Source organism: Lissotriton helveticus, chromosome 7, assembly GCF_964261635.1.
Source record: "Lissotriton helveticus chromosome 7, aLisHel1.1, whole genome shotgun sequence".
Taxonomy (NCBI): Eukaryota; Metazoa; Chordata; class Amphibia; order Caudata; family Salamandridae; genus Lissotriton; species Lissotriton helveticus.
Window position 1 is genome coordinate 1,370,214,462 of NC_136068.1, and position 15,923 is coordinate 1,370,230,384.

At 49.7% G+C, this 15,923-nt stretch overlaps 1 protein-coding gene across 2 annotated transcripts in view; it reads left to right on the plus strand.

Annotated features, from left to right (window-relative positions):
* LOC144770294 (uncharacterized) overlaps positions 1–15,923 on the plus strand; it is a 320,171-nt gene that overhangs the window by 12,494 nt on the left and 291,754 nt on the right. For both annotated transcript variants that reach the window (XM_078654693.1, XM_078654692.1), the window contains exon 2: positions 2,107–2,205. In XM_078654693.1, the coding sequence (XP_078510819.1) occupies positions 2,107–2,205 (99 nt within the window). The remainder of the gene's footprint in view (positions 1–2,106; positions 2,206–15,923) is intronic.

The following is a 15,923-nucleotide window of genomic DNA, read 5'->3' on the forward strand; positions in this document are numbered from 1 at the left end:
TAAAGAAAAGAAGAAAGAGGAGTAAAATAACGAGGAAAGAAGGGACCAAAGAAACAGGAAAGAGAAAAGGAGAACATAAAAGAAAAAGAGAGAAAAAGGAGACACAAAGACAACAAAAAAAAGGGACACAAAAGAGACACAAGAGAAAAAGACAAGGAGAGCCTAGAAAAGGCTAAAAGGAAAGGAGGATAACAGAAGAAGAAGAAGGAAAAAGGACACAAAAGAGACACAAGAGAAAAGGACAAGGAGAGCCTAGAAAAGGCTAAAAGAAAAGGAGAATAACAAAAGAAGAAGAAGAAAAAAAGGACACAAAAGAGACACGAGAGAAAAGGACAAGGAGAGCCTAGAAAAGGCTAAAAGAAAAGGAGAATAACAGAAGAAGAAGAAGAAAAAAAAGGACACAAAAGGGACACAAGAGAAAAGGACAAGGAGGGCCTAGAAAAGGCTAAAAGAAAAGGAGAATAACAGAAGAAGAAGAAGAAAAAAGGACACAAGAGAAAAGGACAAGGAGAAACTAAAAAAAAAAAATAAAAAAAAAAATGGGTAAAAAGGAGCAACACGAAAAGACATACCGCAGGAGAAAGAGCAGCAAAAAGGAAGGACAAAGACATGCAATGAGCAGAGCGGACAAGCGCCACCAAGGAAATAAAGGCAAGAGGCACCGCAGGGCCAGGACCAAAGGTGTTGAGACAGAAATAATACAGATGATAAGACAACAAGTTCTCCAAACAGTCACTGGCGGTGACGAAAGTGAAAGGATGGATGATACCGGCTGTCTACGACCAACAACGAATAACAAGAAAGAGATAGCATTTCAAGGACAAAGAAGGCGGAGAAAGAAGAAATGGCAGCGACAACTGCAGCCACATGGAAGGTAGAAGATAGAGGACAAGGAAGCGATGGAGACACTAGATTCACGAAGGGCATGCAGTAAACAACAGAGACTCATTGAAGAAATGTAGAATGACAAGTACTCTCTCTCTCTCTCTCTCTCTCTCTCTCTCTCTCTCTCTATATATATATATATATATATATCTCTTTCTCTCGTTCGCTCACCCCATCAATATAACTGTGAAATGGACTATGGTAAATGTGTCACGAACATTTGTTTGCAACAAGGGGGGAGGTGTCGTGACCCGACAGTGTGGGCGACGAACAGTAGGGCATTAGGACCCTGTGGGTCCTCAGGCAGAGTGACCAAGTCACCGGACACCAGATCCGGTGACGAGACAGGAAGGGGAACGGACAATGACCAGGGCATGGACGGGGACGGATGTGCGGACCAGCAGCTGCACGAGATGCTACCTAGCAGTAATGAGAGATGCCAATAAAGAAACATGAAACTAACCTGTGTCCCGTGTATGATGTACCTCCCGGCGCACAGACAGGACACGACACCTTTGCAGTAAGCTTTTTGGTATACCGATCCTGGTTGATTTCAAGAAGTAGTTGATGCAATATAGTGACTCTCCCAATATTAATGTATTTATTAGATGAAAGGGAAGTCGATGGAATTTATTCGATGAGTTTGGTCTTAGGTGAATTTGGACTTTAGAAAATAAAGTAGAACAAGACACACACACACTCACTCACTCACTCACTCACTCGCTCACTCACTCACTCACTCTCTCACTCACTCCCCTAACAGATTTAGGGAGATGATAAGAGTTGCACGTATTTTCCTGCTCCTTCCTAATGCCCTTGGACTGTAGGCCTGTATGTAGCTAACCACTGAATGTCATCTGCCCACGTTGTGTAGGATTGAAGCACCTTCTTGATTGTGCTTCATGAGTTGTGAGGTTCACAGTTGTGGGGTATTTCCTTCTGTCCTTCACGGGCAATAGTGAAATGAGATAACATGTAAAATAAATATGTATGAAGGAAGGAAGGAGGAACTTAGGCAGATACATACGAAGGTTAGTGTATGTTTACAGAGGTGGGTCAAAATTGCGATGACTGCAGGCGAAAGAAAACAATTAAATGCCTGTGAGAGCTAAAATTGTTGCTTTTCCTTTTAGTTAGAGGACAGTCGCGGTCCCAATGTCACTCCAATGCACACCTCTAAAGAGCTGCCTGTTAACCTCTGATCTTTATTTATTTTTTTAGACTCGAGTCACCTCCTGGAACTGAACCTCAACCCCTCTAAAGTACCTACTACGATGCTACTAACCCCTCAGGCGGAGAGTGCATACTCCAGAAAGAGAAGTAAGTCTACCAGACTCGTTTTGCTCGGGAAAATATTCCCTTAAAAACAAAGCTGCATAGAGCAGATACTTGACTTGCACACATTCTGTAGTCCAATCTACGACATTTTCTACCTGAACTATATCTTTAGTTAGAAAACAATAGTTTGAAGTTAGTTTTTTGAACCATGCATTTCACAAACCTGTGCAGTATTTGGTAAATTTGCTTTAAAGAAATATGTAAAGGATTCATTGAAATAGCGATTCATAATTTCCTCCAAAATATTATGGGAAGAGCTCCGAGTACTGGAATATTGGGAACAAGGTATTTTGTTAATTATATGATGCACACTCTGCTTCACTGGGGTGGCTATCCACCTTAAAAAAATCCATTGTTTTACAATTTATTCTCAGGTTTGTAATTGAGTATTTACAATCATTACTTTTCTCTCTAATAACATGTTTAGGAATAAAATTCAGCCGAAACTGTTTTATCAGTCGCATACATCACATTGTGCATTAATGTTAATCATCTGCCACGTTGAGAAGTCATCCATAAATCAAAGGACTGTTTTGATTCTGTTCGCTAGCACAGACTGTTGGGATTATGGTCGCTAGCAGAGACTGTTGGGATTCTGTTCGCTATCAGGGACTGTTTTGATTCTGTTCGCTAGCACAGACTGTTGGGATTCTGTTCGCTAGCAGGGACTGTTTTGATTCTGTTCGCTAGCACAGACTGTTGGGATTCTGTTCGCTAGCAGGGACTGTTTTGATTATGTTCGCTAGCACAGACTGTTGGGATTCTGTTCGCTAGCATAGACTGTTTTGATTATGTTCGATAGCACAGACTGTTGGGATTATGTTTGCTAGCAGGGACTGCAGTGTCGGCTCGCTGAGGGAGTGCTGCGGGGCGGTGAGGCACGGCGGGGAGGGGCAGGGTGGTGTTTAGTGGAGTTCGACATATGATGGACAGGAGTAAGGTAAGTAATTAAATAAATAACACTATTTACCTAGCACGCGATGCATCACCAACTCAGCGATACAGCGCACGCTAGGTAAATAGTTTTATTTATTTATTTACTTACCGTACTCCTGTCCATAGTATGTCGGACTCCACTACCACCCCCACCCTGCTTCTCCCCAGCACCCCGCAGCACTCCCTCCGCGAGCCGCCACTGAGGGACTGTTGGGATTCTGCTAGCTAGCAGGGACTGTTTTGTTTCTGTTTGCTAGCATAGACTGTTGGGATTATGTTCGCTAGCAGGGCAGTTGCGTTTATGTTCGCTAACAGGGACAGTTGGGGTTATGTGCGCAAGCAGGGACAGTGGCGTTTATGTTCACTAGCAGGGACAGTTGGGGTTATGTTTGCCAGCAGGGACAGTTCGGGTTATGCTTGCTAGCAGAGACAGTTGGGGTTATGTTCGCTAGCAGGGACTGTTGGGATCATGTCCCCTAGCAGAGTGAGCATCACCACCCAACCTCACAAACACGCTTGATTCTGCTGTAGCCTTTACTATTGGCTAATACCCTTTCCAATTTCAGAACAGGCTACTCACTATTATTATTATTATTATTATTATGTTTCTTATATAGCGCCTGAATCGACCCCCGAAGGGGTATCTCCGCGCTTGCCTTGGGAACCCGTCCTGGCTTTTCCCTGTGAGATAGCCCCTACAGGGCATCCCCAAGGTGAAAGCCAGGCATCCCGCCGCAGGGGGGCCGTTGTGGAGATTAAGCAAGCTTAATGCCCAGAGTTGCAGAGTGTGAACCCATGATTAGGTCAGGCACCGAAGCGAGAATTATCGAGTCCATGGACATTTGAGCTCAAGACCCTGCCGCGTCGGGAATTGAACCCTGGTCCCGGGTCTGACCTCTGCTTCAGGGTCTGCCTGCTCTAACCAGTGAGCCACACTTCTCCACATAAGAATAAGGATATGTTGCATACCTGTAACTCCAGTTTTTCGGAATGGATTCTGTCTTCATTTCATAATCTTAGATTATCATTGGATAGACCTTCTGTGGTCCTCTGGGATGGTCCTATTCACATGCAATAGATTTCTAAGCCTTATGGCGGCTCATCAGGTAAGATGGCCGCCGAATAGGAGCCTCCCACAGGAGCTCCCGGTTTTTGGGATTACCTTTTGGTACATATCCATGTATAAACCGTGCCACCGGCCCGCCACCCGCCTACACCTGTTTCGTGCTGCACATCTCTAAGGACGCACACTTATGTACGATTCACTGGACATTCATCTGACCTGAGGGCTTGTCTTCCGCGACGACCCAGGTCCGCAGTTACATTGCTTGGACTGCCCGTACACCAGTGCTGCTAGCAGACTGCCCATCACAGCGCTCCTAGGGCTCCACAAATCTGCTCCATCCTTGTCGGAGCACTGAGGGGACTTGACGCTTACTCCTGGGTCGCGGCTCGGCCCAGTAATAGACGCCGATAATCGCCAGCAGTTACGGGACTACAGGGATCGCCAGCAGCACCCGACTTCAGAGGTGGCAGCCGACAGACACTGGAATAGACACTCGCCCCGGGCAGTGTTGTGATCGTTGAACGGCAGTCAGTGTGCTCAATACCCTTCGGTCTGCCAGCCTCTGATCCCCGAACCCCATCCACAAAGAAGGAGCATTGCGCACGCTGCAACCTGGACCTGGAGGTCCGCTGTGCATTGCCCCAAACCTGCATTGAGTTGTGGGTGTAGGCAGCAGCAACCGGGGGCGGGTCGCATCCACCGCCTGTCCACTGCAGAGGCCCGATCGCGGAGCTTGGGAGGCAGACATGAGGCCGAATAGAGCACCTCCGGTGGTTGCAAGGGTCGGGTGCCATCTTTCCCATTTCTCCCACTTGATTACCCCTCCTCTTGGCTCTTGGTAAGCCTTTCTAGGATCCATTGGCAGATTGCACGGGGTCATATGTTGGGCCGGGGAGGCGGAATATAAGGTACCCCTGAGGACATGAGAATCAGCAAAGAGCTTTGAAGCCGGGTGCCTGACCCTAAAATGGCGCCCGGTGGACACACTAACTAAATCAAATAATAAAATCGAAGGCAGCAACACCCGGCCTATCACCTAAATTGCTGAATAAACAGTGAAACAACACTACATCCAGGGTGGTCCTCTCAAAGGAAAGTTAAAGTGGACTACACACAGCAGAGACAGGCCTAGGAGGATGATACTTAAGGGAAAGGAAATGAACTGTGAAATAGGACTACACACAGGGAGGACCACTCAAAGGAAAGCGAAAGTGGACTACACACAGCAGAGACAGTTCTAGGACGAAGTTAATTAATGACAGGCCTAGGAGGATGTTGGACCCGGCCTCATGGCGTGGTCCTACCCCTCCCGCATGGCGGGCCCCGGACGACATCGGCCCTCCACAGAGCCTCGGGCGGCCCATTTTGCCCGACCCTACACACCCCAACACCGCCGGTCCGGTTACCATCCCGGACCAACACTACCGGCCTGGCTCCATCTTGAGCCCATCACGCCTGAGCACGAGGCCGCGCCCGACGCCATCTTGGGCCCACCACGTCACGAACACGTGGCCTCGGCCCCGACCCAGGCCCCAGCGAAGCCCCGACATCGAGGCACCAAGATCCACCCAGGTGGTCGAGTGGCCACTCGACAGATCCCGGAGGAAGGGGATTTTCGATGATCTCCAGCCGTCCCCGGACGCCTGGTATCGATCGCCATCTGGCCTCCCTGGGCGCTGGCTCCACCCCCCTGCGGGGTGTCTGGACACCATCATCCCGGCCCCTCTGGCCCCCAGGCGCGAGGGTCCGGACATCAAAGGACTCCAGCCCTATATCTGGGCCAGCCCCGGAGTAGGACGGCAGTTGTATCCTGGATTGGAAAGCTCTGCTGACGCTGTCACAGCCGACACCAGAAGAACTCATCCTTCCCATAACCCAAAGCTATCTTGAGAGCCTGCTGGCGCTGCCGCGGCCCACCTTGCTGAACCATCTTGAGAGCCTGCTGGCGCTGCCGCGGCCCACCTTGCTGAACCATCTTGAGAGCCTGCTGGCGCTGCCGCGGCCCCTCCTTGCCGACCCCTCTTGAGAGCCTGCTGGCGCTGCCGCGGCCCATCTTTGCCGAACCATCTTGAGAGCCTGCTGGCGCTGCCGCGGCCCGTCTTCGACGAAACCACCTCGAGTCCTGCTGGCGCTTCCGCGGCTCGACCTCTCGGAACCCCCGGCTCAAGGATTGAGAGCTGTGCGCAGGGTATCCCTTCCTGCACCCAGATTGAGACTATCCCGCTACCCTGTCCCTTTTACGAGACTCTACAGATCCCTCGATCTGTCTGTACGTATCAAACAACCTTTATTATTGATAAAGCTTAAGGACTTAACCTCTTGTGTAGTGTCCGTTTGTAGTGTTGTGGTTACTCTGCTGTACGATCCTAGGAGAGGACCCTCACCCAGGAGGCCTCTCGATACCGCTCCGCTACTTCTCGACGGAGGGGTGGACCTAGGGGTGGCCAGTCAGACATCTTCTGCCTCCCCCGGGGTCGCCTTTCTAACAGTGGTGGCAAGCGACGGGATCCGAGCTGACGCAGATCGTACAGAGAGTGATTCGCTCACTACCGAGAAAAACACACTACGACCATGACTACACAAGAAACAAGACCGACTACGGAATTCCAGAAAGAGAAAATGGAAGATTACAGTCACAAGGAATTAAAACAATTCTGCAAAGACCTGGGCATCGCTACCACGGGCCTAAGCACCAAGGAAGACTTTAAATCGGCCCTACAAGCATGGGTGGACGCCGGTGCCGCGCCACCCCAGAATAAAGACAACCCGGGCCCGAACGGACGCCCGGAGACCAACACGACCCCAGCAGGGGAAAGACCCGCAAACCTAGACACGGGCCTCTCCCACGAAGACGCCCGAGAACGAGAGAGGAACTGGCTCCACGAATTAGAGCTCTCCCGACTCCGGTTGGACGGGGAACTGCAGCTGGCGGAAAAGAAAATAGCACTCGAGCAACTGCGGCTAAAAGGAGACCTGGAGGAGAAACGAAGACAAAGAGACCTCGAGGAAAAGAGACTCATGCTCGAGCATGAGCGTGGCTTAAAAGAACTAGAAATCAAGGCCAAGACAAACGAGACCAGCACCTCCGGAGGCAAGACCTCGCCCCCGCCGGTGGACACGAAGGTGCACATACCCAAGGATGTCGTCAAAGAATACTATAAGAACGACGACATCCAACAGTGGTTCAAAGCCTACGAGGTCGCCATGACCGCCCATCGAGTACCCCTCAAGGACTGGGGCGCCGGCCTGTGGGGGAAGTTCGTCAACGAAGGGAGGGACGCCCTGCTAGAACTTCCCGACACCGAGATGACCTCCTATGAACACATGAAAACCGCTCTCCTCACTCGCTACGGACTCACCCCCAAAATGTACCGGCAGCGATTCCGAGACTGTAAAAAAATCCCCGGTACCACATGGGTGGAATACGTGAACTTTTATAGCAGAGCCTTCGAGGGGTGGATCAAAGGCAGTCAGGTCACCACCTACCAGCAGTTGGTCGACCTCATTATATGGGAACACCTTTCCAACAACTGCTTTATCGAACTCCGGCAGCACCTCCTCGACAGCAAACTGACTGAGCCACGAAAACTCGCTGTCGAGGCTGATAGATGGGTGAGCACCCGAGTCCCCCGGAGCCCGGTGGGAGACTACGGCAGGGGATCCCAGGGGAACCACCGACCACGAGGCGGCGGAGGAGGCCAGAGCAGGGGCCGAGACGCCCCCACGTGGTCCTCCCCTACCTCCACTTCGCCATCCCTGGGCCGAAGGGGGGTTCCCCCAGCAAGGCCTGGGCCCCGCCCGAATGTTACGTGCCACAGATGCCAGCGACAGGGTCATTATGCGAATGACCCCCTCTGCCCGATGAACCAGCGACCCGGCACCACCGGACCCCCGAACCGCCAGATCGCGGCCGCCGTCCTGGGTACAGAAGGAGGCGAGGAAGAAGACAACGACCCCGAACAGGCCGAGTGGGAGCCTGCCGCTATGATCTTAGCCTGCCTGGGTGATCGAGACCTGATCCCCCGAGACCCGATCCCAGGCAACACACAGAAATACCGCCAATGGGTCACCATCAATGGACGCCGGACCGAAGCCCTCCGTGACACTGGAGCCAGCGTGACGGCGGTCCGCTGCCACTTGGTGACCCCAGAACAAATTCTTCCCAACGTCCTGTGCCTAGTACGGTCGGCGGACAACTCTGAGAGTTTGTGCCAGATGGCCCGCATCCCCTTCGAATGGGGAGGGGTGTCGGGCATGCTGAAGGTGACCGTCCGGGACGATGTGTGGAAAAGTCAGCCCATAACGCACCTGATGCCCAGGCTGCTGGCGCAGGACGCCTCTTAGTTCCCATCTTGAACAATTACCAAACAAAAAGAGACGGGCGCTGGAAGCAGGAAAACAAGAATAGAGTTTTATTCCTCATGAGGAGAGCCTGTCATTTCGGGTACCCGCATGGTGTCTACAGGGTGTGTTCTCTCCTCCCTACCCAACACACACACACACCGGTTTCTCTTCAGGCTTCGTCTTTTATACACATGTTTATGATGCACAAACATTCCTTATTACAATAAAGACGCTTTGAAGTAGGAAAAGGCATGCTTGGAATCCCAGCTTCAGGCCTATTCCCATACCAGTCGCTCAAATGTCATCCTCCCCTCCTGACTGTAACAAGAGATTGTGATCTCTCAGCCGGACATTCCTACCGGACACGAGGGCAGGAGGGGATGATCAGGTCAAAGGTTGGGCAGGCGATAAGATTGTGCACTTCGGCTGGTGTATCATGGTTTTGTTATGCTGGGCAGGGAAAAGGGGGATGTACATCCACGAGGCTTGGTCTTAAGACTTGGGACCGGGTCGAGAGGCCAAGTGCAGCCGGGGGGGGGTTGTCAGCTGAGGGGAAGGGTGTTCTTGGGAGGAAATGGGGGGTGTGGGTCAAGCAGGAGTGCTACTTCTAGAGCAGGGTCACGCAGAGGGAGAGGGTCTTATGGCCGATGCATGAGCAATGCGCGCGGGGAGGGGTGCCGGGGGTTAAACAAACGGGCAGAGAGGCCATGGTGCCTAAAATGGCTGTCGTGTACGTGTGTGCATGGGTCTATGCTGGCGGGATAACACAGTCAGTGTTTAGCGATATCCGTTCTGTTTACAACAAGGGGTACAGTGAACACAAATGAACGCCGCTTATGTACATATACATTGCCATTTTCAACAGTCGCCGCTTTTTTACATAAGCTAGTTCAGTTCTATACAGTCGATACGAAAGGCGGAATGCGGCACATATGATTTTACATTTGTTGGGTAATTCATACAAGTCTAGAGATCGGCATAATACTTAGTCGGAGTCAATCAAGAAAAATGTTCCGAAACATTATAGAACCAAGTTCAGACTTTCTCTCCGCTGTCATCAACATACAGTAAAAGTACCCTGATACCTTCGGGTCTTGTCAGTGCTATAAGAAACTTTTGGACAACTAAATACATGAGTGACCGATGAAACATTTTAGAAAACAATACAAAAATGGTTGAGGGAGGAATTCAGTTTGATACAAGCAATTAGTCAAGGGGTGGGTAGAAAGTTCAGGAAGGGGGGGTCTTCGTCACAATGTCTTTTTAACAGAGTCCATCTTCTTTCGTTGGCGCTGTTGAGCACCGGCGGTGGAGCTATAGGTCCAGCTCGTATTCGTCCTTACGCGTTGCAGGGTGCGATCAGTCCTCTGCTGTTAGATCACAGTCCTGTTTCCTAACTGATCTTCTTAGGGGTGCCTTATGCTGGGCACCTGCGTGTCTTTCTTCTTCCGTGGCAAAACCTTATTCTATAGTCAAAATTTATGCGAAAAGGGTGATGTTGTTTAATAATCAAGGGAAGAGAGGGCGGAGTGGGATCAGATCTTTGAGCACACCAAGGGACCACAAGGAGCAAAGGATGACGAGCAGGCAGGCCCATCAGTCGGGCTCAAAAGGGACGGGGACTTCAGGCACGAGTGGGTCAGCAAATCGAGGGCTTCAAGGCAGCCCTTCATTCCTTCATCTGCCGAGTTTGAGAGTGATGCCTCGTCCCGCGTCTCGTTGCTCTGTGGCTCCACCTTTGGTTGAGGTCACACGTGCTTCATGATCTGTGGCCAGGCTGTGCGTCACGTCCAGCTCCTCTCCTCAGGTGATTGTATCTTTGAATGGGTACAAAACAAGTTTTAGAAAAACTGGCAGGAGAAGACATTTATACATCTCAATTCCGTCCCCAATCCTAAGTAGGTGGGGGATAGGTTCATCGGTCACAGTCAGAAGTCATCACTTATGGAGTATGTAGGAGGGCATTTCCATTGAACTCGTAAGCCTATTTGGCGTTCATTCGTGACGTACGTGGAGAGAAATTGGACTCCTATCGACAGTGTATTATATCAAACTCGAAATCAAGTCCTTAGGTAGAGACTCGCCCCTTTACTTTTTAACCCAAGTACTGACAATCTTACATTTCCCGTCGGGGTCGGCTAACTCTTGCAAGCAGGGGGTTATCATATGAAGAGGGGGGCAGAGGTTACACATGCTTTTCTTGGGGAAGGACCGTTAATTAAGGTCATCAATTACGCTTCGGGGGTAGCTGATATGGAGCTGGGGTCAATCGGAGGAAGCGAGGACGCTTTGGACGCTTTGGACAGGGAGCTGGGGTCAATCGAGGGGAGCGAGGACGCTTTGGACATCCGCACTTAAGTGCAGAGGGGTGAGGTAATCTGGGCATTGGGAATTGCATTTCTGACGAACTGACAAACAGAAGACCATTGACGTTATAGTCCCCCTATAAAAGGGCCAGATTAGGGGACATCAGTCGTCTTACCCGTCCTTTCCTTCATTACCAACTCGGGTTCTATCGTTTTGCAGAAAGGAGAGGTAGTAATATGGCAAGTTATAATCGTTTTAGTTTCTGTCAATTTTGCCGAACACCTTCGTGTTCGAAGAGACCCAATTAGGTTTGTGCCGGGGGGGGCACAACGTTATCATACAAGGGAGGAGGGAACAGTGGGATCCTCAGAGAGAGAGAAAGAGAGAGAGAGAGAGAGAGAGAGAGAGAGAGAGAGAGAGAGAGAGAGAGAGAGAGTGAGAGAGAGAGAGAGAGAGTGAGAGAGTGAGAGAGTGAGAGAGTGAGATAGTGCGAGAGTGCGCACTCTAAACGAATCATTCGGTACACGTATGACATGGAGAGAGAGAGAGAGAGAGAGAAAGAGAGAAAGAGAGAGAGAGAGAGAGAGAGAGAGAGGGAGAAAGAGAGAAACGTGTACAATAATGGGTCATTCAGTGCGCACACAACACAGGACAGCAGGGGTAAGTAGTACGGAAACACAGGCAGAGGGAAGACGTAGATCCAGACATTACGTACACACAAACTCAGGCAGGGGAGACAGTACACGTATTATTTACAAAAATTCAAGACAAAACATAGAACAGTGACTGGTATTATATACAAAAATTCAAGACAAAACATAGAACAGTTATTGGCCAAAATGATCTCTGCCTGTATGCTACGCATCCTTAGCGTCCTAAGCTCTTTTTACCTTTTTCTTCTCTTTTATCGTCGGCTGCCTTTACTGGTGGCTTTGGTTGTACACACTTACGCCTTTTGGCAATTGGTCAAGAACTAACCTCGTCGGGCTAATGTGTTTCCAGGCTGAGGCAACAGTGGGTGTCAGTTGTGAGAACAATGGGGCAGCTTTGACTCTTATGTCTATGAGGGTGCGAAAGGAGGTAGTAGATTTTAAACTCTGGCAACATTCCTAGTCCTCCAAGCGGAGGGTACTTGGGTAAACCTCACCTCAGAATATTCTTTAAACTTTCCCTATTTAGTTAATTGTAGGATGCCTATTCATTAGTGCACGTCATTTTTGGTTGTATTATTCGGGGTGCCAAGCGAAGTCATATTTTGTAGTTTCCGCTTCAGGCTGTCCTCCCAAGCGCTAAGTTCAGGGAGAGAAATAGCCACTGTTCGCTTGTCGTGTGTATGTATCACAATCGAACCCCTTTTTCCCATTTTTGTCCGCTAGATCACCATTTTCTTTTTCGTACCTTAGTCGACGTTCCGGGGTGACCTGCAGAAAGAGGGAAAAAGAAGGGGGGCGGGGGCAGCATTTTAAAAACACATCAGCGCGCATAAACTCGAAAAGGCTTTTACTTACTACATACTCGGGCTATCTCCACTGGACGCAGTCCCTGCCAATTTGGCGTTTAAGCCCAGGTGGACCATTAAGTGTGGGAGAGATGATTATCGGAAGCCTGCGGGTAGCATAAGTCGCTCAAGTGTGGTATTACGGATCGTGCGCAGGGGGGTGGGTGGCACTCCTTCGGGGCGACTTAGGGGCATTTTTAGAACAATTTTCCTGATACAGGTAGCATATAAAGTATAGGCTGAATACTTGGATCTTTAGCAGTTGCCTTAGGCTTGTACAAAAATGAGGGAACACATACAACAAAAACCTGGACCATTCATATTTGTAGTATTTCTGCGTACCTTACTTTTTAACCCTTAACTAATCGAGCTGAGCCATTTCACCTGTAATTCAGTTATCTCGGAAATAGTGGTCATTTATTCGAAACTTACCAATTTACCCGTGACAACTACGTACGCTTTTTCCAAAAATCTTTAATAAAAATGTCGGTGCATAAATACGAGCCTACAACCCCGTGGGCCGGCCAGAACTGTACATGTGGGGATACTTATTAGTGGAAAACCCAATGGAGTCGGTGGTCGTTGATTTCATAATGAAAGTGCGACAAGTGCAATAAAATCATATCGAAACTTCAGTGTGAGCGAGTATCATAAGTGTTGAAATTCGAACTTTCAATAATCATGATGCGCCAAACTTGACAACAATTCATTGTCCGAATGTTCAATCAGCACCTATCTCACTTCAATTCATTGTCCGAACACATAATCAGTACCCATCCCATATCAATTCATTGTGTTTAAAAACTGCATACATATTTCATGACACCAAGGCTGAGCAATCGGGGTACAACAAGGAGTTGAAAGTTTCATTTGTACCAGCGCCATTTTGGGAGCAGCCAGGCAGATCCAGGCAAAGTCAAAATCTCCACCAACTCGTGGTTGGCCCAGAGCCTCTTTCGGCAGTCCAAAAGTTCCGTTAAAGGGTAACAGAAAGGATCGGCAGTATGAACCATCAGTCAAAAAGGGGGAGGGAGGCAACAATTGTTTCCTACCGGGTCATACTGGGTTTTCACCGGAACTGATCCGAACTGTAGTCTGCAGGATTTTAGTCATTCAAATTGAGGCTGGCGTCAGCATGGGAGCGCCGACGTCCCGCGGCTACATTTTCATCGTTCCGCGGGCAATTATGGCAGTCATTCCCCATCGGGTGTGTCCGCGGGGGTCGGGGGCCCCCGTGGCTCCTATAGAATCTTCAAAGTCGAGGAGAACACTTATGATGGTGGGACTCGTTTCTTAATCAACAAGCAGCCGGGCCATCTCTTCACGCCGGGCCCGCTCCAGCAGGATCGACCGCCATTTTACGAGTGGGCGAACCCTCGTCAAGTGAGTGGAGCGTTGGGGGTGCCACTGGGGGCCTCCACCTGGGGAGGTGGGAGAGGCTCGTTCGCGCCGCCTCTCACTCCCAGCGCACCCCACGCCGTTTTTCTCAGCGCTAATATACATGATGGCCGGACCAGGCGATGAGAGGGGGGGGCGGTCGGAGGCATAGGCAAGAAATCCCCCCCCGGTGGCCTGCAAGGCGCCGCTTCAGGGCCGAACGGGGAGCGTCTACCAAGCCGTGGCTGGACCAGGAGATGCGAAGGGGGGGGGGGGTCGGTGGCATGTGCAAGACACCCCCCCCGTGTTGTGGCAGCCATTATTGAAGAAAGAAGAGGGGACGCCCGGATCCCGTCGGCCTCGGCTCTTCTTCTGGCCCACCTTACTCGACGACCTCCGGCCGACGGCTGGCAGCAGGACCCGCCCTACATGTGCCGAAGATCTCGTCTTCCGAATGGGCGTAGCCGCGAACCTGTTGCACTTCGGGAGTTTCCAGAATGGGGGTAGGTATCTGTTGACTTGTATCTGTCTCATGTTACCGTTATTGGGGCGTGGCAGGCGGTGGGACAGACATGTTTGAAGCAGTGAGGGGTGGCGAAGCCTGGTTGCCTTGTGGCTGCCGTGATGTCAATCTTGGCTTCTCTCACCATTTTCATGTTTCTTATTACGGGCTTATTTCTAACGTTTCTTATTTCTAGCGAAATCATGTGTTTTATCGTGAGCTATTCCTAACGTTTTCTTATTTGCAGCGAAATCAAAAAACTCGTCAGTGGCCTACTGATTTTGCCTTCTTATTTCTTTCTTCCCTTTTTTCCGAGCGTGTTTCATGCTAAAGTTTCTGTTAACAGGATACGATGATTACTTCATTATTATTGCATATGTCCTTTTTTATTAGGGGTGCCCTCTGATCAAGCCAGATGACCTACCTCTAATAAATGGTCCGGGTGGAACTAGTTTACCAATCAGTGGGGAGTAGATAGGCCCGAGAGATTACAACGGGGGACAAAGGTCCGCATTACCTACCCTTCACTACTTGCAAAGATTAGACAGAATATTTCCTTCTATGTTATTTGCGAACAGACAATACCTCAAGAGAACTATTCCTTGAACAATAAATGTCCAGACAATCAATCAATCAATGAGGAGAAAAAACAGGCATGACGGATTACAACGGGGACAAAAGTCTGCATTACCTATCCTTCACTATCTGCAAAAGGGGGGCAGAATATTTCTATTCTTCCCTGTTTGTAGACAGAGAATATCTCAAAGAGCAATAATCGATAAAAATCGATAACAAACAATCAGTGGGGAGAAAAATAGGCATGACGGATTACAATGGGGGACAAACGTCTGCATTACCTATCCTTTACTATTTGCAAAGAGAGAGGAACGTTCCTATTCATCGCTGTTTGCAAATAGAAAATGTCTCAAAGAGAACCAATACTTCAAGTACAATCAATCAATCAATCAGATGGATAAAGCCATCCTACCAATCGGACGTAAAGACGTCCTACTTAACCTTACCCGGACCGGACCGTGTGGGCAATTCTTCGCCTTCCTTTTTCCAGCGCCCAATCGTTCTCTTTCTCCATGTTTTTACCGCATCATTCCTGTGGGATTCCAGTCAGGACAGTAGGTCACTTGAGAGAGGTCCGTTCAGAATCGGTGAAGTTCATTCAATCGGCAGCCGGACGAGGGCCCTCTCAAGGCAGGTATACTCCAATCGTTTAGATGTTCACCCCATCGTCTGGACCTCTCTTACCGGACCTTATGTCGCTGATGGGCCCCGCGTTGGGACGCCAATTGTGGAAAAGTCAGCCCATAACGCACCTGATGCCCAGGCTGCTGGCGCAGGACGCCTCTTAGTTCCCATCTTGAACAATTACCAAACAAAAAGAGACGGGCACTGGAAGCAGGAAAACAAGAATAGAGTTTTATTCCTCATGAGGAGAGCCTGTCATTTCGGGTACCCGCATGGTGTCTACAGGGTGTGTTCTCTCCTCCCTACCCAACACACACACACACCGGTTTCTCTTCAGGCTTCGTCTTTTATACACATGTTTATGATGCACAAACATTCCTTATTACAATAAAGACGCTTTGAAGTAGGAAAAGGCATGCTTGGAATCCCAGCTTCAGGCCTATTCCCATACCAGTCGCTCAAATGTCATC